We start from the raw sequence: 24,083 nt of genomic DNA, 5'->3' as shown, positions 1-24,083 counted from the left end.
GAAAGGGGCGGGACTCCCGATGCGTATTTCCTGTGCGCGAAGTTTGGGTCCGCCGTGGGCTGGGGGAGGGTTTAGAAGGGAGCGCACTTCCGGTGCCCTTTCTCCTGAGAGCACCTGGGGCCCGGACCCTCGTGAGAAGGTTGCGATTTCTAAACTGGAGTGGGGTAGAGGCGGCCCGGCACCCCCTCCTGACTTTTGGTGCCGCCGGCCTCGGGATCAGACATGGCCCAGAACTTGAAGGACTTAGCGGGACGGCTGCCCTCCGGGCCCCGGGGCATGGGCACGGCGCTGAAGCTGTTGCTGGGGGCCGGCGCCGTGGCCTATGGGGTCCGCGAGTCCGTGTTCACCGGTGAGCAACCTCCGTCCGCACCCTGGACTCCTCTAGTCCCTCCCCAGACGCCCTACTTTGTCCCGCCTGGTCCCCGCGCTAAGGGATTAACCCCTCGCCCCGCCCCACCAGGGGCTAGCACGTACTCTGAGCAGTGACCTGGCCTGATTACCACCCCTATCCCCACAGTGGAAGGCGGACAAAGAGCCATCTTCTTTAATCGGATTGGTGGCGTGCAGCAGGACACCGTTCTCGCCGAGGGCCTTCACTTCAGGTAATGGCGGGCAAAGCGGACTGACCCTGACCCTTCACCCTTGAACGCCAACCCACCAATGGCTGTAGTAGGACTTTAAACAGGATTCTACTGTTTCCCTTCCTCACCCCATCACCCAGGACAGTCGGTGCTGCCCATAACTCCAGCAACGCATAAACTGTTGTTCTCTAAAGGGAGAATAGAATTTCTCCTTGTCTGTGGTCATTAAGAGGAGGGGCAGGCAAAGAAACACGTGGTGAAGGAAAACTGGGCAAAACTAGTGAAACTGCAGTCTCCTAATACCTATCCCTGTTCCCTCTCTTCCAGGATACCCTGGTTCCAGTATCCCATCATCTATGACATTCGGGCCAGACCCAGAAAAATTTCCTCCCCCACAGGCTCCAAAGGTAGGTCTGGACACTTGGAAGTTACCAGCAGATGGGCTACCTAAAGTCAACAGGGAACCTGGCAAGAGCTCCTAGGGGCAGATGGTCATGTCAGAGCGCTTGGGCCTTGGTTTCCACATCTGCAAAAGAGCTGGAATAAAAGTACCTGCTTCTGGAGTTAAAGTAGTACATCTGGACACGCTTTTGTTTGCCCATTTTTTTTATATGTTTACACATTCACATTTTTTATGTGTTTGTATATTCTTATTAACTGCCCCCTCCTCTAATGTAAACTCACTGAGAGCACTGTTTGTCCTTTGTCTTATTCACTGCCTAGATCAAAGCCATTTTTTAACTGCTTGACTTATTAATTATATCCACTAGTACACCCTGTTCTGGGAAACTTCAGTGGTGCATCTGTTCCCTCCTAGACCATACCTAGAAGCTGTGCCTTTGAGATTCCCCAGATTCCTTACACACACACACACACACAGGCGTGTACACACTGAGGCAAGTAGCTCACCTGTAATATACTTTTTTTTGTACTATTTTTAGTGCAGGTCACTTAACATTCCCTAAACCGTAGTCCCTGGGAATAAAGCATTCATAAAACAAATCCTTGTCTTCAAGCCCTTATAGTCTAGTAAAGAAAACATGATTATGATAGAAACTACAGTAGAGATTGCACACAATAGTGGCCGAAAGACAGATCAGCTTTATTGGTGGAGGGATTGTGGGCAGAGACAACGTCACAGTGGACAAGGATGCATTTGGCCTGTGCCAAGTCACATGTTGCTGGCCTGACTTCCCTGCCCCCACGCCCCAGGGGAGTTCCAGGTTGCACTACATTGCATGGAGGGAAACACAAAGAGGAGACGGTGCTTGGGGAAGGGTGCTTGGCTAAGAGATCAGATGAGGCCCCGATGGCCTTGACCAGCCACTGCTGACCTCACTCTTAGACCTGCAGATGGTGAACATCTCCCTGCGAGTGCTGTCTCGACCTAACGCCATGGAGCTTCCCAGCATGTACCAGCGCCTAGGGCTAGACTACGAGGAGCGAGTTTTGCCGTCCATTGTCAACGAGGTGCTCAAGAGTGTGGTGGCCAAGTTCAATGCCTCACAACTGATCACACAGCGGGCCCAGGTTGGACTCCAGCTCCGATTACCATCTGCATAGTGGCAGCATTTCCCTTCTAGGCCCAGAGCACTGGGTATTAGGAAAGGCAGCTTATTAGAAAAAGGTTGTGACCCTGGTTCCATTTCTATCTAAAAGCTATACTAATGGCCACTGTGGGCGACAAGGAGAGCCAAGATTGGAACTTGATAGCTAGCAGTCAGTGTTAGAAAGCATGGGAGAAAACAAAGTTTAGAGGTGCTGGAGAGAGGAGAAGATTAGAAGTCAGTGTGACCTGCTGAAAAGATTGGACCAAATATGTTCCAACTCAGATGTTTTAGTGAGGAATTAAAAAAGGGTTAGTGAGTTTTCTGCCATTTTCAGAAGATCTGGTATTCAGATGGTCACAGCAACACTTTCCTTTCAGTTCTCCAGTCCCCTCAAACCACCTTTCCCTTCCCCTCCTCCCCCCAACCCCCAGGTGTCCCTGTTGATCCGACGAGAGCTGACAGAGAGGGCCAAGGACTTCAGCCTCATCCTGGATGACGTAGCCATCACAGAGCTGAGCTTTAGCCGAGAATACACAGCTGCTGTAGAAGCCAAACAAGTGGGTGAGTTCCCAGATGAGTAGAACGAGGGTTTCTGAGAATGTAGAAAGGGAGATGGGGTCCCTAACACCTCACATCTGTGACTTGGCTCCCACCACAGCCCAGCAGGAGGCCCAGCGGGCCCAATTCTTGGTGGAAAAAGCAAAGCAGGAACAGCGGCAGAAGATCGTGCAGGCCGAGGGTGAGGCCGAGGCTGCCAAGATGATATCCTTCTGCTGGAGAGATCTCAGCCTGCCTCTGAGGCACCTTGCTTTCCCCGTCCTCCCTCATGGGCCGGCTGATGAGACTAAGGCGAATGCGACTCTGTGCTCTCTGATCCTTGGCTCCCCTGGGGGTAGAGGTTTCAAATGGGATCTGAAATCTTAGTGGGGTATTTGAGCTTGGCTCCTCACTGTAAGGCAGATCAATAGCACTGCTGGCCTTGCCTGCATTCCTGCTGTTGCCTCCAGTTCCTGGCAGCTGCCTGCAGGGGGGCCCACAGGTGAGGACCAAAATAAGACTAGGCATGAGCCACCTGAGCGCAACCTTGGATCTGACAGCCCAGAGGAGGGCTGGAGCCAGGGGAGTGGTAAAGATGGGGCCAGTGATTGAGCCCTGGCCATGTGTGAACCCTTAACCCTACCCTGCTCACCTTGGAGAAGCACTGAGCAAGAACCCAGGCTACATCAAGCTACGCAAGATCCGGGCAGCCCAGAACATCTCCAAGACGGTGAGTATGAGCCCAGTATCCCTCCAGGGCTGCTTGGAGAGTTAGAGTGTTTTTAATTAAAGCACATTGAAGCAAGGGAATTAGAATCGTGCTCTTTCAGGTTGCTACTCAAACTGGCTTCTCTGACACTCCTCCACCCGTACAAAAACGATTTCTCTGGGTTCCCTTGACCTTTTGTTCACACCTGTTACAATTCTAACACATCACAGTTGCTCACTGCTCTGGATCCTTGTGTGAGGGCAGGAACCATGTCATTGTCATCGTTGGATCCCTGTTCCTAACTCACATGTGCCCCATCAGTGGTGATTTAATGCAAGGATAGGAATCAAGGCCTTTTTTGCTTAATACAAGCATCTGTCTTGTTTTCTACTCTGTAGATTGCCACATCACAGAATCGTGTCTATCTCACTGCTGACAACCTTGTGCTGAACCTACAGGATGAAAGTTTCACCCGGTGAGAGATGTGACCTACATAGTGTGGGGTGTCAGAACATGGGATCGGAGTCTAGTCGCTTGGGCTCTAGAGCCTATTACTAGCTTACTCTTGTCACCATTGAAAGACACCATGTGTCTGAACCAAAGATGAAAAAGTGTGGGTGGTTGATATGCCTAACTTGAATCCCATAGGATTGATTTTATGAGAACAAATAGGATTATTCATGTAAGAAGCACTTTAATTGTAAAGTTTTGTCTAACTGAAAAGTGGTGAAAATGAAACTCAATATCCTTACTTGGGAACCCTAAAATTGCTGCTGTGGGGGCGTGGAAAGATGCTATGAAAGGAGAAGTGAGAAATGGCAGTGGCAAAGAGAACCAGTCTCTTCCTTTCCAGAGCCTGAGATTCCTGGCTTCCAACCCAATTTGTGTTTTTCTCTTGGGAACAAAGGAGAGTTTAGAGCTGGGTGGGGCCTGAACTGTCACATCACCTCTGCATTTTTCTTCTCTTTCTGTGTTTCCTGTTCATTTGGTGACCTGGTATCTGCAGGGGAAGGTAAGTTGTTGATGCATCGTTTCTTTGGGGTCTTGTAGCTCATCTCCCAGTACCTGCCTCCTCCCCCACCACCTAACCTTTCTCACCTCCCCACACTAACCTGTTATCTGGAAGGAGGGTAGTTGAGGAGGGAGTGGCCAAGGTGCTGTGCCTCTTACATTTGTCTCCTAATGTCATCTGTCTGTCTCCTTATCTGTTGCCTTTCCGCAGTGACAGCCTCATCAAAGCTAAGAAATGAACTTGGTCACCAAGAATTTAACCACCAGAGAAGAAGTGGATCTGTTTCTCCCTGATGTTTGAGGAGCACACCCCCACCCGGCCCCTGGTATCATGTGATGGTCCCCTCTGGATCTGTCCTACCAACCCTTTTTGGATGAATGAAGACTGACCCGTTTTCAGGGGAATGACTTCCTCCCAGTGTTGACAAGGGTTGTTGGGACAGTGTGTGATTGATTTCTCAGTGATTTCCTACAGAGTTGGTTCCTCCCTCTCGGCTGGGAGGCGATAACCACCATCCCAGGAATTCTCAATAAATTTTTATTACTTAAGCTGAAGTCAAGGTCTCCCGTGTCTGAACTGGGTTATGGGAAGCACGCATGCGTTTGCTCACGTAACACTCCTGGTCGGTCTTCATCTCTGCCAGCAGGAGGAGCACAGACTCTGGCCAGGGCAGTTAAGAAAATAGGGCCTGGGCTCTGCTGCTCTCACCCTGGAAGCCCAGCAGTAATCCAAAACGAGCCAAGCTAGAAACGGCCCTTGGATCCTGAGGCCCAGCTGCACTTTCCACTCCACCTGTTTTTACACATCACACTTGTGTTTACCAACATCTCCTTTTTAAGGCTGTAGCAGCTGTGGCTTTGCTGAGCTAGACCAAAAATGTGATGACCCCAACATGAGCTGCTTCCTTGGTAACGGTTCCGTGTAGCTGTGGGGGAGACCATTTGTGCCTATTGAGGGACTTACGTGTCCAAAGCCCAGTGGGTTCATGTTGCCTGCTATGGGCTACCCACACTAACCCGATTTCGCAGTCACCAGGTGTGAGGAGCCTGTTTCACAGGTGAAACAGGGCTCTACTTGTGTGGAGATGGGCTCTTCACTCCCACAGCTTGGGCCCCTAACAGGTGCCTGTTTTTAGTCCCTATATAAGCCACCTCATCTCCTTCCCAAGACAGCACTCTCTGAATCTCAAGTACCAGGGAAATGGAGCCACTGCTCTAATTGATGCCACTACAACCCGTATCCCGTCCCTTGTCCTTATAGGGAGAGCAAGAAAATATGAAACCATAAATACTGGGTGCAGAAGCATGTACAGGAATTACAAAGTGCTTAGTAGGGGAGGTGAGTCTTCTAGGGTGAGACTGAGTTCAGCTTCTTAGATTTTTGAAGAAAGTAGATTAATTTTCCCCTGCTTGACAGGTAGATGAAGTAGATACGGCTGCCCCACTCCTCAGGAGCTGGGAGCCTAAGATGAGATCTACAGACAAAAAAATGGGTCAAGTAACCTTAATCAGTCTACCACAAGTTTCATTCCATTTTATTTCGTTCATGTTCCCCAGGTGGGAAGAGAGTAGAGGTGCCTGGAGAGCCAAGTATGTTTCAAATCATGCTGCTGCAGCTCTAGAGGCAGCCATTTTGTCTCCTCCCATTGTTCCCCTTTTCCTAGTGATTTACACCCCCATCCAGAGGGATAAAGGTCAGAGATTGTTGGTCAGGAGGCCTCCATGGTCTTCAGGGCTCCCTGAAGGTCACTGCCGAGGAAACCGGCCCGGGGGCCATCTTTACCAGACAGTGTTAGGAGCTTCACAATTAGACCATCCAACACTGTACTGGAAGATGGACCCAGAGCCGGCTGACATGCAACTCTGGGCTAGAGCTGACCAGTTGCTACAGGGACCCTGGCTGCGGGCCAGGTGAAGTCTTTTGAGAGTATATCCCAAGCTCAAGGTCGGCTGTGGGTTCTGGATCCACCAGATGACAAATCACTCTGGGTTGGGGGAGGGGACCGGAACCATTGTGTCCCTTCAGTGGGCAGCCTGCCAACCAAGAGCCACCTCTTTTGCCGCCCCCTCCACACAAGATGAAGGGGATTCCAGGTTGTGTGGGGAGGTTCAGGTGGGGGGCTGCAGTTGGCTGGGGGTTCGGGGCTTGAGGTAAAGGATGTCGGTGACACGGACAGGGGCCTCCATCATTACCCGGCAGTATTAGAGACTCCCAACCAGCACCCAAACACTGCTGGGTAAGACGGGGGCCCCCACCCAGCCTGCCCAGCTCCGGGTCAGGCAGTCCTCAACCCAAGCTCCCTGTGGAGAGGCTGCAGAAGGCTGGCTCCCATCCCCCCAGCACCCGCGTCCCTGGGGACACTTCCGGGTGAGGCCTGCAGCCCGCCACCAGCCCCACCCTGAGCTGCTGAACCACTGAGGCCAAGGCAGGGCTTCAGAAACCCCCTGCCCACCTGTTCTCTGTCTCTGAACCCCTTCCCCCACCACCTACACAGCCTGTCTCTGCCCCACATACATACCAATTCACCGGCCCTCATCTCCCTTCTATAGTCCCCAGCTGAGCCCCAAGACCCCTCTCCCAGTGGCCTTTACCTGTCACCGGGCCGCCTGCCCCCCCAGAGAGTACGTGCTGCGGAGAGGAAGGGGAGTCAGGCCAGGATTCCACAGCCTGCTGCCTGAGGCCTGTCCTGGCCTCCACTCTTCCTCCTTCCTTCTCCGCAGGCAGGCAGCGCAGGCTCCTCACCTGGGCCCCGCCCGCCGCCCCTGCGTACAGGTGTGTCCTCCTTCCATAGGCTACCCCCCACCACTGCCTTAACCCCTTGCCTCCCAGCACCAGCCGCAGGCACCTATTCTGAGTCCTGGCCACCCCACTAGGCCTCCCACCCTTTCCAGTGGTGTTTTCTGCCCTGCCCTACTGCCACCTCCGTCCTCCAGGCCTACATTAGGGAACCTGGTCTCCAGACAGACAAAGCCAAGGGCTATCTTTGGGCTAATTTGCCTTCCTCCTTGGCGTCTCCCCACAGCCACTCCTGCCCCCAGCTACTTTCTTCCTTTGAGGCCTCTGACCCTGCCCATGGCCAGAGATGGAGGACCATAGATCCCTGAGGGCAGCAACAGAGTTAGCTTGGTAGTGTTGGGTTGTGCCCAGGCCCAGTGAACTACCTGTTTGGGCATCCCTGCCTGTGGAGGGCAGGCAGGTCACAGCATGGTGCCTACCTGTCCTGTACCCTAGTGTTGGAGTACCCACCACTGCCGAAAGGCCCAGGCTGGCCAGGAGCATCAGCACGGACCCAGACAGTTAAAGTACTGAGCTGCTCTCCTTCAGCCCCCACAGCCTCAGCCCTCACAGTTGTCCTGCAGGGAGGAGCAGCCAGGGGCCATGCTCTGTTCTCCAGAGGGACCAAAGTTGAGCAGAGCTGCTCCTGGACCCACCTCAATGCCCTGGGTCCAAGTTCCAGCCCACAGGCAGTTAGCACAAGGGCAGTTAGAGGCTGTGGAGCCTACCTTCCTTTTGTGCAGCTCTAGCTGGGGTGGAAGGGGTCCTGAGGCACACAGATTATGGCCCCACCCCTTCCAGGGCACTTTAGTTACGGGCAGATATTGTGTTACCCAATCTGATCTCTGTCTCTCTGTCCTTCTCTCTCTCTCTCTCTCTCTGTCCTTTCTCTCTATCTCCCTCTCTCCCCCACTCCCCGCCCCTTTGTTTTGTTTGTTTGCATCCTTCTTAATACCTGTTTGTACTTATTTTATGCTTGTGGACTGTTTTTTCTGTCTTCTGTCTTCTTCTTCTCTCCTGTCTTCTTTCTTTCTTCTGCGTCTGTCGCCCCCTACTACTCCTAAGTTCCACAAGGACAGGAACTGTCTTGTTCACCATCGTGCCCCCAGCACAACTCCTGTGCCTGTGATACAATGGACACTCACTATAGAAAGTATATGCTGAATGAATGACTGAAGTCAATGTTGCAATATGAGTGTGTTCTTAGCCTGCCCAGCAGTGGGGAGCCAGTCCGTCCCCAGTAGGACTCTCATCGGCTTAACTCCCCAGGAGTTAAGATAAAGCCTTAACACGAAGAAAGAATCCCTGATCATCCACTCTGGACACAGGTAAGGGGGGGACAAACATAAAATTGACCAGAAACATAAGGGCAGAAACGGCTTCAGCAAAGGGCGGAGCGGGATGCTCCTGTGAGCAGCGGGAGCCCAGAGAGGGGAGGGAACGCCTGGGAGGTCTTTTATACATCTTCTTAGCTCTTAGACTTAGAAGTCAGCACCACCAATGTGTGGTTCTGTCCCCCTCAGGTGACCCCAGCTGCATTTCCAGGCATGAGGGTTCTGGGGCCTGAGTTAAAATCTTAGCTTCACTGTTCAATAGTCCTGTGACCTTTAGCAAATTATTCAATCTATCTGTGTCTCAGTTTCCCCTACTGTAAAATGGGAATGATACAGGCACCCAGATTGAATGAAAAGGTGTAGTCACTTAAACAGTGCCTGACACATGGCAGGCATGTAATGAATTATTGTTGCCCTTGAGATCATCATCCCTTATCTCAATGATCTTCACAACCACCCTGTTAGGATGATCCTCCACTTTAAAGGAAAGAGACAAGGAACCTGGCCCACGATCTCAGACCTAGCGTGTTAAGCAGAGCCCAGAACCAGTCTGTCTGACTATGAAGACAGAGCTTTCGTGTGCCCCCACATAAAACTCCCTGCCCACCTCCCCCCTCCATCTCCTTCGGCCCCACCCTCCGGGCCACACAGAGTTAGAGACCCACACACACAGTGATCCTAGGGGCTTTATTTACAAGAATAGAAGGGTCTGGCTCCTCTGGAGTCTTGCTGGGCTATATACAGTAGGGTGAGGGAGGTGGGGACACACCATTTAAATTACAATAGAGTTGGGCGGGCAGCTTCCTAGGTTCAGGCTGTTGGCATTCACTGGAGACCTCTACAGGGATCAGTGCTGAGGCTGCAGAGAGAAGGGAGTAAGGGAATAAGGGGTTGGCTGGAACCTGAGGCGTGCAGGATGAGAGCAAGTCTGGGGCAGCTGGGAAGGGCAGGGTGAGGCTGCAGCCACCCATCCATCAGGGGAAGCACTGGAGCCAGGGGGTCCTGGGGACAGGGCAGGGAAGAGCCCTGAGCAGAGGGGACAGGGGACAGTAGGGACAGGGCAGGGAAGAGCCCTGAGCAGAGGGGACAGGGGACAGTAGGGACAGGGCAGGGAAGAGCCCTGAGCAGAGGGGCCGTACCATGGCCACCTGAAGACGGTGCCCAGCTCACTTCCTTTTGAGGGAGCCCTTGCTCTTGTCCTTGTCCGCTGATCGCTGCTTCTTCACCTTCTCCTCCCTCCTGTTCTTACTCTGCAGGTTCTCATACACGTCCTCCTTGTGTCTGTGGGGTGGGGGGGGAGGCATGTGTGGGCAGTTGGCACAGGCCAGGAGACAGTGCAGAGTTAACCAGCAGCCCCTTCTGCGCCACTCCACATCACAGGTGAGCAAACTGAGGCCAGCAAAGCAAGGAGACCTGGTCACTGTCCTTACACTAGACCAGAAACTCCTTGGGAGCAGAGGCTCCATCTCATACGTCAGTCTACTACCAGTTCCTAGCACAGGCCCCACACAGAGCAAACTCAGGAAATACTTGTGAACACAGATAGTAAGAACCGAGCTTGAACTTGAACTCAGCACCCCCACCCCCACCCCCACCCCAAAGGCAACACTGGTCCTCTCTGGAAAGGAAGGGTCGGACTGGGAAGGAAAAACGGGTGGATGATGGGAGGTGGCAGGCAGGGAGGGGTCACTCACTTCGAGGAGGTGCGGGAGGCCTGGGCATGGGCATTCTTCATGGCTGGGGGGTAGGTGATATTCCCGTACTCCGACTCCTGGCCCTTGTGGGACTGTGGGTAGAGGTATGTTGGGAAGGCAGCAGACCCAGCAGGACCAGGTGATGCCCACTGCCTCCCATAGCCCCAGCAGCCCTGCTTAGCACACACCTGCATGACCTCCAGCTTCTTCTTGGTGGTTTCAATGAACTGAGCGATGGCCACATAGATGAACTTGTACTGCGCCTCCGTCTGCACCATGCCCGAGCGCTGTGGCGCGCACCATCTGGATCGTCTTCTGGATGTCAATGTCACAGTCCAGCCCTGAGCAGGGATGGCAGTTGGACCTCCGGCCCAGGCAGCGGAGGACACCAAGGGGCAGCTCACACCCATCCCTCCTATGTCCCCCACAGGTAACCCTCACCCCTTGGTTGAGATGTTCTCCATGAGCATGTCGATGACAATGATGGTGCCTGTGCGGCCAATGCCCGCGCTGGGGAGAGAAAGGGGAGCCATCAGAGGCCAGTCTACACCTCCTCCAGGAAGGGGGGCCACAGCACCCAGCTCAGCATGGTCATGGCATAAGATACTGAGGCTCCCCCGAGATGAGGAAATGTGCCCAGGTCACCGGGCAAGCAGGCTGGCAAGGGGCAGAAATCTGCCCAACTCTGTACCTGCATTCATCATGTTATCCAAGGGATTTGTGGGAAAGGGCCTGGCTCTCAAGCGCTATGGCACTGGCCCTCCCACACACCACCATCGCTCTCCTTCTTTCAGCACCACACTCCTCCACTTCCTGTCTCAACTCCTCATTTCTGGCCCGTGGCTGCTGCCCACCCCAAAGGATCCAGAACTCTCAGAGCCACCACTGTCCTGCCAGCCTCCCCAGTCCTCTCCCACATTGTTGGCCTGAGCAAGACCTTCCCTACCGCCATTCAGTCAAAAGTTATATTTGGAGCTTCTTTCTTCAGGGCTTCATTTCCCTTTTTCTTCAGACTACGATGGCAGGGAAAGGACAGCCCTGAGACAGTAGGGTGCAGGGGACACTGGGGTCAGGAGACATGGAGGAGCAATGCAGCAGGAAGTCTCCCTTCTTCCCCCACCCTCTGCCACCACCTTTGGGCAAACAGACCCCAGGAACCTCAGGAACCCACAGGGACCCTGTCCCGCCCTCTCGCTGGACCTATCAGGCTGGTACCCCTGAGTCGCGCTAATTTCAAACCCAGATTGTCAAAAATACCACCCCCCTCACCCACTTCCTTCCTCTAACGTCTAAATAAAGGCCATGGGGATTTCAAGAAGTGGATGAGAGGGTGGGGGTGGGGGGCAGCAGGAGGGTCGTTTCTGGCGATGGCTTGCCTGCCCCTGGAAGCAAAACAGCCCCTCAGACAGCATATTGGGGCTCCTCCAGATTCAAAGCCACCCAGCCCTGCCCCAGGAAAAGCAGTTGCTGGTGGGAAGAAGGAAGTCAAGGCCCTCACAGCCTGGGTCACATGGAGGGAGCTGGAAGGGAAGAGCACACCGCAGGTTTCTATTTCCCCCTTCCCTACCAGCTCCCATTTCTTGAGGATTTACTGTATTCCGACACAGAGATAGGGTCTCATTTAATCCTCACAACAGCTCTGTGAGATCCTGATTTAACGGATCTGAGGGTCAGAGAAGTGAAGTAATTTGTACAAGGTCACCCAGCGAGTGAGTGGAGGAGCTAGAATTTCAACCAGTAGCCTCTGTCCCGGACACTGTACTCACTGCCTCTCATCCAGTCAGGCCAAGCCAGCTGGGTCAGCCCATCTGCAGGACTCTGCTGCTTCCCTGCTGATTCCCCATCTCTCTGCCTTAGCAGGAATGGGGTATGCTGATCATGAACATGAGGGTCTCCACTGGAGCTAGTGACGCATGTGCCCTGCTGAATACATTACCCTGGGGCCAACTGGGTAATGGCCCCAGGGGGCCCTGGCTAGAAAGGGGAGACTGGGAGCAGCAATGAAGAAGCACCCCCCCAACCAGGGCTACAGATGGAAAAAGAGAAGGGACAGGGAGCCACACAGACCCACAGGGAGGGTGTTGGGGCTGAGAATTAACAGGCTGAGTGGGCCCGTGCAAGAAAAACAGGGGTGACCAGGACAGGACCTAGGGCTAATTGTGAGCCCAGTTCAGGCTTTCTCCCTGACCAGGTGTGACCTGGTAAGTGGCTGGGCCTGTTTCTTCATCTGTATTTGGCAGGGTTGGACAAGATGACACATCCGGGGAGATCTCTGAGAAAGCCACCCCAGGCACAGGATCAGACAGTGGGGTTGGGTTCAAGCTAAGTTCCACCCATGGATCTGGAGCCATCAGGAAACCCAGAGGAGGCTGGGGGAAGGGGGGGGCAGTAAACGAGTTATTATGTAAAATTGCATACAATTGCATGGTACTTAATAGTATTTACTTGCCAGCTACTATATATGATTACTGTTCTCACCTGCAATGCACGATGATGGGCCCTGCATGAGGCAGACTTTCCTGTCGCTGATTGATCTGGTCTAGGAAGCTGAGGACACCCCCAGGTTCACTGGGGACCCCATGGTCGGGCCAGCTCAGGTACTGGTAGTGCCAGATCTCACGCACCAGGTTCGCCTGGGCCAAGTACATAGAGTCAATGACCGCTGCTCCACACATCACCCCATCCCAACAACCAGACAAGAGGACAGGTCCAAGGAGGGCCCAGGAGGGGGCAGAGGTGGGGACACTCACATTGTCCAGCGGGGAGACCTGTAAGGTGCGGAGTTTGTACTCGGCTGTGTCGTGTTCCCCACAGTTGGTTACAGTGTAGGATCCATACACTCGCTGAGAGCCCACCTCTGGCCAGTATGGGACACATTTGTTCTGAAAGGGAGGGTAGAGGTAGAGAATGGGCCACAGAAGCAGGCACTGGGCAGGCCGTTGTAGGCCCTGATCTATGTCCTGAGTCCCTGGTGCTAGCCCAGTCAACATCGGTTGGATGAACTGGCCAAGTCAGAGTCTCAGGATCTAGTGGTGAGACCTGACCAGCCAGCCACCTAACCTTACAAGTCACTCAGTACACATTGTCTGACACACACACTGTACCCGAAGCTGTGCAAACCAGGCTGGAATTACAAACACAAACTAGATGCAATCTGCGCCCTTGTGTTTCTAGGAGCTCACAGAGAGATAAGTGAACAGGAAAAACATGGAGCTGCTCAGGAGCACAGTGGAGGGAGAGGCTAATTCTTCCTCTAGGTTATGGAGGAAATCAGAGATGGCTTCACAGAGGAGGGAGCATTTGAACTGGGTCTTCATAAATGAGGAGTCTGTCAGGCAGAGATAGTGCAGAGAGAGGAAGTCATTTCCTAGCAGAAAATGAGCTTGTGCAAAGGCATAGAAACCTGAAAGGCCTGGCCCGTTGGCGGCAGTGAGTGTTGTAGAGAAGCCACCAGACCTGGAGTACCAAGTCTTAGCCTCTGACTTTCTCCTAAAGGCAACTGGGAGCCATTGAAGGGTTTGCAGTGAGGGAGTAACGTGATGCAGTGCATGCTTTGGACAGAATCACTTTGACTCCAGTACATAGGGTACTACAGTGCAGGGGTGAGGGTGAGGGGCCAACTCCAGAGAGATTTATGAGGCAGAGTGGATGGACAAGAGAGGCTCTTGCCTGGATGGGGACAGGTGGGGGAGGGGCAGGAGGAATGTTTGCTTCAGGACATTTTAAGGCAGAAGGCCCATTTAAAACCTGGTCTGGAGGTGGTCAGGAGAACCAAGGTTGGAAGGAGGGATCTGTGAGTCAGGGTGTACCCGAGATTTCGTCTCTGTGCCTCGGTTTCCTAACAAGGTTTGCGTGCCTTTCTGTCCTGGTGTCCAAGGTTTCTTTTGTTTAATGATGGTGGACAATGAGTACTGGGGAGGGGGTGGGGGGACCAGGGGGCAGCGTGGGGCTCAGCCCTACCCGCCTTTCTCCACCTCTCGGGTGGTCATGACGATGACGCGGGTGTTCTCCTGCCATGTCATCTGCCAGAAGTCATTGACTGTGGCATCCAGGCAGCCCTGGCTCGCAATATAGGTCTTAGAGTTCTCATCAGGGCCTAGCAGCTGGTTCTGGATGGAAGTACAGAAGACACACACCAGGATTGTGAGTTCCTTGGCCCGGACATGCCCTTCATCCCCACCAGCCTCGTCCCACCCAAGTGATCAGCTTTGGCTTTGCCCACACATCTCTGGACCCAGTATACCCCTGAGATGGGACATTCCCAGGGGCAACACCCACCTTGACATAGTTGGCGTTGATATAGTCAGACCCAGGGATGTTACTGTCACGTCCCTGCAGGATCACTCGGCTGTGGTCGACTGAGAGTGAGCAGAGAGGAGGTGAGAAGAGCCTGGGTCAGCAGGAACTCACCAGCCACTGGATCAGACCCTTCTAAGCTCACAGGCCATTCTTGTCTGAGAAGCCGTGAGGTTCTCAGGGCACTGTGGACGGGCAGGGATGGGGGTCAGCCTGGGCCGGGGTTTAGATGAAGGAGAGTGGTAAGGGTGGGTGTGGGAGGCTCTGCCGGGAGGAGTAGAGGCCTTTTGGAGGAGAAGCGGTTGTTGTGTGGGTACGGAGGTGGACCCTCCCTGAGATGGGGGTAGAGGTACTGTGAGTTGGGGGAGGTTGGCTGAGGGAAGGGGAGTCTCCAAGATGGATGAATGCTGCCTCGGAGTGGGAGGGATGGAGGCTGCTAGGATGAGGTGCTCACATGGGAGAATGTTCTTATAACGGTTCTTGCTCTTATTCTCTGGCCGCTGCCCTTCCAGCCGCTGGTGCAGGTTCTTCACCTCCAGCTTCTGCAGATTCTGAGGGGCAAGAGGGACAATGGACACCCGCAAGAGGGGCATCCATGGGGGTCGTTGATGTGGGGCAGATCAGTATCAGGGGTTGGGAGAGAGGGAATGGGTCTGCCTGGGACCCACGCCAGTTACCTTGCTGGGTCCCCATAACGCACCTCAAACTCCTCCCAGAAGCCGGCCTTGGCTGTGTCCTCTGACTCCTTCTTCTTGTTCAGTTCCAAGACCCGGTTTTCAATGTCAGCCGCATTCACCCGCGTGGCGTAGTATGGCTTGGGTGGGTGAGGGCGAAAAGTCAGCAACTTCCAGATCTCAAAGGCTCATGTGTTTGAGGGACTGCAAGGCACACCCCTCACCTGCCGCAGTAGACAAGGCGCCTGAGGCCTCCTCAATCCCCGTCTTCTTGAAATGCTCCACCAGGTCTGTGAGGCTGTCAAAGGTCTCCGAGCCACCCACCGTGTAACGTCCACCCTGTGGGGTACCAAGTCAGGCCACCCTGCAGAGTTTGTCTCCCTCCCTTGACCCCCCAGCCTTGGACCAAAGACTGGCTGACCTTCCCCAGACCCACCGCTGCGGGCACAGACGGGTACCCCAGGAGGATGCCTTCCCTACTGCCGGCTGCCTTACCTCACACATGACCTTGATGTGGGTGACTCTGAGGGGGGAGCCTGGGCCAGCCTTGGGCTGATCACTGAGCACCGACAGCACAAAATCTCCCGGCTGGCTGAGACTCTCACGTACAAGAAATGTCCAGGCTCACCCTTGGCCTGTAGCAGTGTCTCCGCCTGCCCCCCAGACATGTGACCATGGTACCACCTAGAAAAGGAAGCAGCAGGGAAGGTGAGTCCTGGGCCAAGGGGCAGGCACTGAGCAAGGAAACAGTGCTTGCAATGTGCCAGGCACTGTGCTAGATGCTTCCAAACCCACCACCATATTTCGGTCCATTAGTCACAAAACACAAAGTACCATCCTCATTTTACAGATGAGGAAACTGAGGATGGTGATTGCGCACTGGCCTAAGGCCCTAGCTGATAAGAAGCAAGCCTCAGGAATTCTAACCAAGTCCACTTCTGGGAGTTTAAGACAAAGGCAGAAAGGCAGGCCATACCCAGAATATTTGGAGAGGAGAAACCCAGGAAGGGTCTCCATGAAAGACAGGGCTTGACTAGGGAAAGAGGACAGAGACCAAGAGAAATGCAGACAAAGACCAAACCACAGACGGCGATGGAGATGGGAGAGACGGAAGTCACCAGGGAGGCATGACAGGGAGAACTCCCCCAGGGAGGCGGAGAAGAAAGATACCCTGCTGGGGAGAGTGGTTTAGGAGGTTCTGGGGGTACCCAGGATGATGTCACTAAAGGGGAGTCTGGGGTTCAGAGAGGCTCAAAGGGGCTCAAAGGAGTAGAAAGCAGAACTAGGACCTTTCCCCGAAGCACACCCCCTTCCCAGGAGGAAACTGTAGCCCCACAATGCCCAGCCCCACAGGAAACCACGTGATGGAAAAAACACAAAACTCCTTCTGGGGAGAGAGTGAGAAGTGAGGTTGTGAGGTTTCCTCAGCCCAGGGACCTCTGGAGGGGGGGCATTTTCCAACCGCAGGGATGGGGGAAGGAGGGAGGGGGCCCCTCTGTCTGCCCCATCTCACTCCAGCCCAGAGGAGACTGTAGCTCAGAGACCTCCAGAGTCTCCTGGCCTGTCCAGGAGCCCCCTGGGCCACCCCATCCCACCACTCAGGGACAGGCCAGGGTCCCCAGGCAATGGGGAAGGGGCTAACCCTCTTCCCCCAGGCCCCAGGATGAGGAAGTTTCCATGCAAATGTCAGGCTGACCACAGGCACAGAGCTAGCCAAGGAGGGGACAAATGCAAATTCCTGTGGAGGAGGAGGGCTGCACACAAGGCAGGGACACAACAGAGGTTTGGAGAAAGAGCCTCCCACATACACTCCCAAGGTCAGGGGTGAGCCCAGGCGTCCAGACGCGCATAACCAAAAGGGCCTCTTAGAGTCAGCTTCCCTGGTCTTGATCCTCTATGAATGACTGCCCTTAGTCCCAGTTCTGCCCTTCTCCTGCTTCTCCCAAGCAATATGGACCCAGGCCAGCCTCCTCCCCAGGGGGTCTGCTTAGCTCCTCCTTCCCTCTCCCAGCTCCATCTACAACGTATTGCTTCTCTATGGTCTGGGCAATCCATTCTCCCGCAGGTCAGAGCCTGGCTGTGGGCAAGAGGGGAGAGAGGACATGAGGAGTTCAAGAGAGTCTGGGAGCAAAACCGCCATGCGTGTTACAGGTGAGGAGTAGGGAAAGGGTGAGAAACTAGTAAGGAGGGCAACAATGAGCAAGGTCATCAATGCTGGGGCTTCACTCCTAGAAGATGACTGGAGAGAGGTCTCCAGTGGTGGGACCGTGGGGCATTTACCTCACCTCATCTAGTTCTAAGTTTTAACCAGTGACTTTAAAATATTGATGCAAGTTGGGAGGCATGCATTTTAGAAAGACTGAAAACTGACAGAGAGTTAAAGTTCAGAATCATTTCAACAATCAATACACAAATACTGGACAAGGGCAAGTTGACTTGGCCTCAGGAGTGTGGAGAAAAAAAAATAAAACCTAGAGTTTTTCTGCTGCCCTTCACCTTAATAGAAGCTGTCATTGAGATGTAGCTACTACAATTAGCCACCTGTAATGCTGAGTGTTCAGGTGCTCCCACTTCCCACCCAGGCTTTACAGAGACCACCTGCAGAGTGGCCAGCCCAGCTCTGGGGCCACATCTTTGGAGCTAAAAGGATGGGAGGGAAATGCCTTGAGTATTATCCTGTGCCCAGGTACTAGGCCCTTACACATGTGACCACATCACACAGTGATGCCCTTTAGGAGGAGTTTAAGACAAAGGCAGAAAGGCAGGCCATACCCAGAATATTTGGAGAGGAGAAACCCAGGAAGGGTCTCCATGAAAGACAGGGCTTGACTAGGGAAAGAGGACAGAGACCAAGAGAAATGCAGACAAAGACCAAACCACAGACGGCGATGGAGATGGGAGAGACGGAAGTCACCAGAGACGGAACCCCAATGGGAAGACCCATCCCCACTGGGTTCTGAGGTAAAGCATTAAGTATCCTCATAGATTTAGTCCCTGTGCTCCTCCTAAGCACCCACCTCTCACTGGGTTAACCTGTCCTGGGGGAGGGAATAGTTATAGGAAGGCAGATTCGGTTCCATAGGAGGAAGAAAAGCTTTCTAACAACAGAGCTGGCCTGCCAAGAAACACAGCCACAAGGAGTAGCCTGTCACCAGTAGGGCCTGGGTTGCCAGCTGACAGGGACCCTGAAGAAGGGTGAGGTGACCTTCTCTTGCTTCCTCGGGCGTTAATGGAAAGGGGTGTGAGGTGAGTCCCATGAGACACAGCCATGGAGGAGAGAGGCCCACGGAGCCCTGAGAAGGAGCCGGGATGGGGAAGGCACTGCCAGTTAGGGGTGGATGTGAAGGCCCTCACCTCTCACTGGTAGGGTCAGAGCAGTTAAGTGGGTACTTGAGGTGAATGATGGTGCCATCGCGGTCCTGCAGGACACCCTGCTGCTGTGTGTAGTACTCCACCAGCTCTGTCAGCGTCGCAAACTTCTCCCCTCCATACAGGTCGTAGAAATCCCCTGAGTTCTGGATCCGAATATGGGTCACCTGATCCCCCACCCTGCAAGGTGATGAGACCAGGGTGCAGGAGTAGAGGTGGGGATGGGTAGGGGATGGGCTGCTGTCTTGAATATGGGGCACACATGGATAGGGTGGACAGAGACAGGGGGAGGGGACACGCTGGGGCTGGGAGCTGGGGGTTGGCACTGCCATGAGGGAACCGGGAATGAGTTGCCAAAATACTGGCCCTGCAGTTGAAGGCCACCTACCTGACTGAGAGGGAGAAGTCGCCCTGGTTCTTGCGACTAGGCCGAGCCAGGAAACTCCCGTGGACACCTCGGCCCTTGAGCAGCGTCTCTGCATCCAGCCCACTGAGGTCTCGGTGAAACCACCTGGGAGGCCCAGGAGGGTGGTGAGGAGAGGTCGCGTGGGCTCCGGGGCCCCTTGCCTCCTGATTACCATGGGTCCCAGGCCCTTACCTCACCATCCTGGGGGCTCCCCAAGAGGAAGCGGGTGCAGGGATCGAGGTGGTGGTGGTGCCGGGGAGTCCAGGCAGGCAGAGAATGCTGGGGCTAAGCCTCAAACTCAGCCCTCAGTGCCCAGGCCACCTCACCACCCCTGCAGTCCTAGTTCTGGGGCTGCCACTCCACTGGCCTAGGGTAGCCGGCAGGGCGGGGACAGGAAGGGGCGCGGCCAACCCCTTGGGGGAACTCACTGTACTTCTCATTTTAGAGCAGAGGGAAGAGAAGCAGAGCAGGGTGGCAGTGGGGGTGGGGACGGCGGGCCCACTTCCCACATGTTTGCCATCAAAGGCCTTGGAGGAGCATGGCACTCCACAAATAAGGACACGTGTGCCTTGCACCATCCAGGCAAAGATCATGCTTCATACATGTGAACCCATCTCTTCCTCTTCCACTAGCTGTTTCCACACAGCCTTCCCTGGTGCAAGCTAATAATTAATAATAGTCATGGTGACAACTATTATTTAATGGAGTCTTACTATATGCCATGCACTATGTTATAACAGCCTTTACAAGCCTTATCTGATGTGCTCCTCACAATAGCCCTATGAAGCAGGTACTGTATCCCTATTTTACAGACAAGGAAGCTGAGGCTCGGAGTGTAGGGAACTTGCCCAAGGTCATCCAGTCAGTAAAGTGGCAGTGCCACAATGAAACCCCGATGGTCTGGTTCTAAAGCCTGTGCTTTTAGCTACCATATGCCTGCCCCAGGGCTTCAAAAAACAGAGGTGTGGGGGTAGGGTGAGCCTCCTCTATCATTGGGGCTGCAGTGGTAGGGGGAGAGTCCCTAATAGCCAAGCCCTGCAGATGCTTACAAAGGGAGGGGTGCCCTCGCCTTCCTGACAGACGTATCTGAAGAGGTGCCATTGGGGCAGACAGATGGACAAAATGACCCCTGTGCAGCCCTGTCAAACTTGTACCTTTTCTACTTCTTGTCCCCAGGCCTTTGCCTCCACTCTGCCCTAACCATGTAGTTGGAGCCCAGGAACAGAATGGGGGAAGGGAAGCAGGTAAGCAGAGTCACCAGTTCCCTTGAGTCCATCCACCCCATGCCTGAGTCATAGCTTCTTGCCAAGTGGGTCTGGTCTGAATTGGCCCGAGCTCAGGACTCCAGCCAAGGGCCTGTCTCCTGGGGGCTGGGGTCCCTGCCACGGCTCATATTCTCAGGGCTGGTTGATCTTGATAGGCCCTGAACACCGTGTTTCCCTGAAAATAAGATCTAGCTGGACAATCAGCTCTAATGTGTCTTTTGGAGCAAAAATTAATATAAGACCTGGTCTTATTTTACTATAATATAAGACCGGGTCTTATATAATATAATACCGGGTCTTGTATCAATTTTTGCTCCAAAAGACACATTAGAGCTGATTGTCTGGCTAGGTCTTATTTTCGGGGAAACAGGGCACTAAAAGCTTATAATGCTGTCTGTGTGTAATTCCAAATACAAACACCGCCCACCCAAAACAAGAGGAAAGAAGCCCCACAAGAGTCAGATTGGTGACTTTTCCTAGGAATGGAGGCTGAGTGGCTGGAGGAGAGGGCTGGGAAGGATGCTGACTTCTCCCTTGTACCTTTTTGATAGTTGTAGTATGGGCTTGTATTACCTTTATAGAAAGAAAGAAACAGACCGGGCGATGGCAATTTCTAGGAAAGTGCTGAGGTGCTGGGAGCGCTCTACATCTAGATGGGGGTGGTGTTTACATGGGTGTGTATGAATGCGACGTTTCATGAGGCTGTATGCTTAACATTCATGTACATTATGTGTACCGTACCTCACTAAAAAAATAAGGAAAAATAAACAACAAAGTGTTAAAGCCCAACAAAAGTCTAGTTTTCCTCTGATGACTACTGTATCATTTTTTGAAACATCAAACCTCAATTTTCTCCCCGCCAAAAAAGGGCTTCTTCTCCCCCCTTTCTGATACCCCGGGGGGCTTGTCTGGTCTGTTTATTGCGTGGTCTAACACGGACTACCTCTTCAGTCTTGGACAGTCACACTGAAGGACCACGAACACCTTCCCATCTCAAGGGGCATGAAAAGCAGCTGCAGAGTCGGCCTCACCACAGGACGTCCACTGCTGGCCTTGCTGGCCTCTGAATGTCCAAAGCTTAGCACAGTGCCTTGCACAAAGTACGTGTCTAATAAACAAGTTCTTCAATGCACATACATGGTCAGAAATCCAGCTCCTGGTCTTACACATAAACCCCTGGCCTCTCATATATAGATGCACGTGCACACGTGCATCCACCTATGCACACACAGTCCCATTACATGTACCTCATCACCCATGTCCATCTACACACATACCTGGTCCAGTGAAAATAGCCACATGGACACACCATCCTGATCACATATGAAGTTGCAGGTCAATGCTTGACACTGAACACCCACTGCACCACAGCCCCAGGCCACTCTCTTCCCAGGGCTTAAACCCACTTGGTGGGAAGAAACTAGCTAGTTACCCAGAAACTCCTGACCCATTGATGAGGCAGGAATTTCTCTGAAGGTTGACAAGCCAGAAGACAGACAGACAGTAAGGTAAGATGTACAATCTCTGCTGTCCTTTAACAGGAAAATAAATAAGAATCACCTCCCTTACCTTGGCACAAGTGCTCTGGCGTTTGCCAAGCATTTGCACACACACAATCCCATCTGGGCCTCAGACATCCCTGTGATGTAGGAGTTATTTTCTCCATTTTTTTAAGGGAGGAAAACAGGCTCAAGGAGGCTGAGAGTTGCACAAGTAAGTGCCTAATAATTCAGAAGAGAAAATTATTCACTGGGGAAGCTGGGAGATAAAGGTAGAGATGGAGATCAACAGAAAGACAGGGAGTCTAGAAGAACAAACCAAGCAAAATAATCTCTAGAAAGTTATTGAGCTTCCCCGAGCCTCAACATCTGTACCTGATAAATAAGCTTAACAATGTTTCCCAAATACTGATACAAAAAGCTGGTATGTAGTAGGGTTTTAGTGCCAACAGGTTTTACATTACAAATTTAATCCACATGCCAATCCTATTTAGTAGATCTTATTAGCCCAAGTTTAGACACAAAATCTAAGGCTCAGAGAAGTTAAATAACTTGCCCAAGGTCACAAGCTAGTGACTGGGAAGGTGGACAAACCAAGGCTGTCTGATGCCAGAGCTTGTTGCCCCTTCCCGTACACCAACCACACTGCTGGAGCAAGCTTCAGTGAGGGGAGTGGGCAGGCACTGGCGTGGCCTGCAGGGTGAAAGCCAGAGGGCTGGTGCTTCCGCGAGGCCGCACTGAGATAGCAGGACCCACTTGAGCAGTGCTGGGTGTGAGCAGAGCAGTGTGGCTGCCGCAAAGTTGCTTTGAGATACTGCGACCTGTTGTAGAGGATCTTACAAGTCCAGGATTAGGAACCAAGGAAAGATTCTGCACCAGAAGAGGCTTTGCTAACCACCTGGTAGGAAAACGACCATGGCAGGAGTATGTAAGGGACCAGGGAGCATAAGATAAGTACCCTGGATAAGAACCCTTTCAGTGGGGCTGACAGTGAAAACATGTGCACTGGGGAGGCAGTGCAAATGGAAAAGAAGGGAAGATATGAGAAGCAAGAACCTGCAGGACTGAGGGGCCACCAACCGACCAAGTCACCAACACTCCAAGCAGGTCTTTATTATAAGATCCAAAGTCCAACAAGTCCTACCTGGCCCTTTCTCCCTCTCCACCAGTACACCCTGCTTCAGGCACAGTCCTTCGGTGGTTGTTCCCACAGCAGGGCCTCTGCACTCACCATTGCCTCTGCCTAGGGGCACTAGGCTGGCTCTTCTTCACCATCCAGGTCTCAGCTTACTGGTCCACTCCTCAGGAAAGCCCTCCATGCTAGTGATGCCATTGGCACCCCTAGTCACTTGCTAGCACATGAAGCTGTTTCATTTTCTGCGTTAACACTTCTGAGAATCTGAAATTATCCTATTTATTGGGCTCTTTGTATGGTCTGTCACCTCCCACTGAAACAATGCTCTATGAGAGCAGGGACCATGTCCTCCCTGTCCAATATAGTATTGCCAGCATCTTTAAAAGTACCTGGCACATAATTGATGCTCACCATGTATCTGTTGTATGAATGATGCGGGGTGGGGGGGAGTGAAGGAGAACTGAAAGAAAGTGGCACGAAGGCAAGCTTTCTCAGGTTTGCCTTTCAGACACGTTATGTTTCAGGTGATGTGAGCTACCCAGGGGGACAGGTCCTAAGCAGACAGCAGAACCAGAGAAACAGAGGGTGGAGAAATGCAATGGTGAGAATAAATACACATCTGTCAGAGGGAAAATGCTAGAGAAGGAGGGAGCCCCCTACAAGGAGCATGAATGAGACTGGAGTTCCTCAAAATTTAAGGGTAGGGACAGGAAGCAAACCCAGAGCAGGGGGCAGCGACAGATTGCAGTCATGGTCACACACCTGTCAGGAGTGAGCATGAGACATGCCCCTCCCTCCCAAACTAACAAGAGACTATAGCACCCAGATGGAGCAGGGGACTTACCCACGGGACAGCATCTCCCCAGAGAGATGGGGGAGTCACAGGCGGAGGGCCACAAGAGGCGGGGCTGAGCCAAAAGCACAGCTGTGCAGTGGCCCAAACCAGGTGAGGAAGAATGCTCGGAACTCAGCCACTTTTTCCACAGTGTTGCCTGCCAGGTCAATGGAACAGCAGGGACAAGCCTCTGGATTAACGATCCCAGGAAAAAGGACAGGTGGGGCGGGGCTGGCCTCAGACCGCCCACAGCAGCCTGCTTCTCTCTCCAGCCCTACTCCTCCATTGGGAGGGAGTGCAGGGCCCGCCTGTCTGTCCAGGGCCTCCTTCCCTTGAAAGGGAGGAGCCACCTGAAGCTCCACCTGGAGCTCCACCTGGAGCTCAGGCTGGCAGGGTGCAGGAGGGCGGTGAG

At 53.3% G+C, this 24,083-nt stretch overlaps 2 protein-coding genes and 1 non-coding gene across 3 annotated transcripts; 2 read left to right on the top strand and 1 right to left on the bottom strand.

Annotated features, from left to right (window-relative positions):
- The first annotated feature begins 14 nt into the window (after positions 1-14).
- On the top strand, positions 15-4,943 carry PHB2 (prohibitin 2). Its single transcript, XM_033117211.1, has 10 exons — positions 15-349; positions 518-602; positions 909-988; positions 1,927-2,111; positions 2,563-2,692; positions 2,790-2,893; positions 3,321-3,398; positions 3,776-3,852; positions 4,384-4,389; positions 4,600-4,943. Exons 1-10 carry the CDS (start codon positions 223-225, stop codon positions 4,625-4,627), a joined length of 900 nt encoding a protein of 299 aa, XP_032973102.1. The 5' UTR covers positions 15-222; the 3' UTR covers positions 4,628-4,943.
- On the top strand, positions 2,963-3,227 carry LOC117029510 (small nucleolar RNA U89). Its single transcript, XR_004424247.1, has one exon. It is a non-coding gene; the product is annotated as a small nucleolar RNA U89 (small nucleolar RNA).
- A 4,223-nt stretch (positions 4,944-9,166) lies between the features above and the next one.
- PTPN6 (protein tyrosine phosphatase non-receptor type 6) lies at positions 9,167-23,981 on the bottom strand. The gene is given in 19 exon segments (XM_033117635.1): positions 9,167-9,357; positions 9,638-9,779; positions 10,193-10,284; positions 10,381-10,482; positions 10,484-10,556; positions 10,634-10,702; positions 12,671-12,825; positions 12,943-13,074; positions 14,152-14,301; positions 14,471-14,550; positions 14,943-15,039; positions 15,189-15,302; positions 15,334-15,349; positions 15,401-15,501; positions 15,658-15,785; positions 15,788-15,846; positions 18,517-18,711; positions 18,920-19,042; positions 23,681-23,981. Coding segments are annotated over 18 exon segments (1,815 nt in total). The 5' UTR covers positions 23,695-23,981; the 3' UTR covers positions 9,167-9,357; positions 9,638-9,664.
- Positions 23,982-24,083: the final 102 nt, after the last annotated feature.

The sequence above is a fragment of the Rhinolophus ferrumequinum genome, chromosome 10, assembly GCF_004115265.2.
Source record: "Rhinolophus ferrumequinum isolate MPI-CBG mRhiFer1 chromosome 10, mRhiFer1_v1.p, whole genome shotgun sequence".
Lineage (NCBI taxonomy): Eukaryota > Metazoa > Chordata > Mammalia > Chiroptera > Rhinolophidae > Rhinolophus > Rhinolophus ferrumequinum.
Note: the sequence above shows the minus strand (reverse complement) of the source record. Positions and strands in the feature narration are given on the sequence as shown.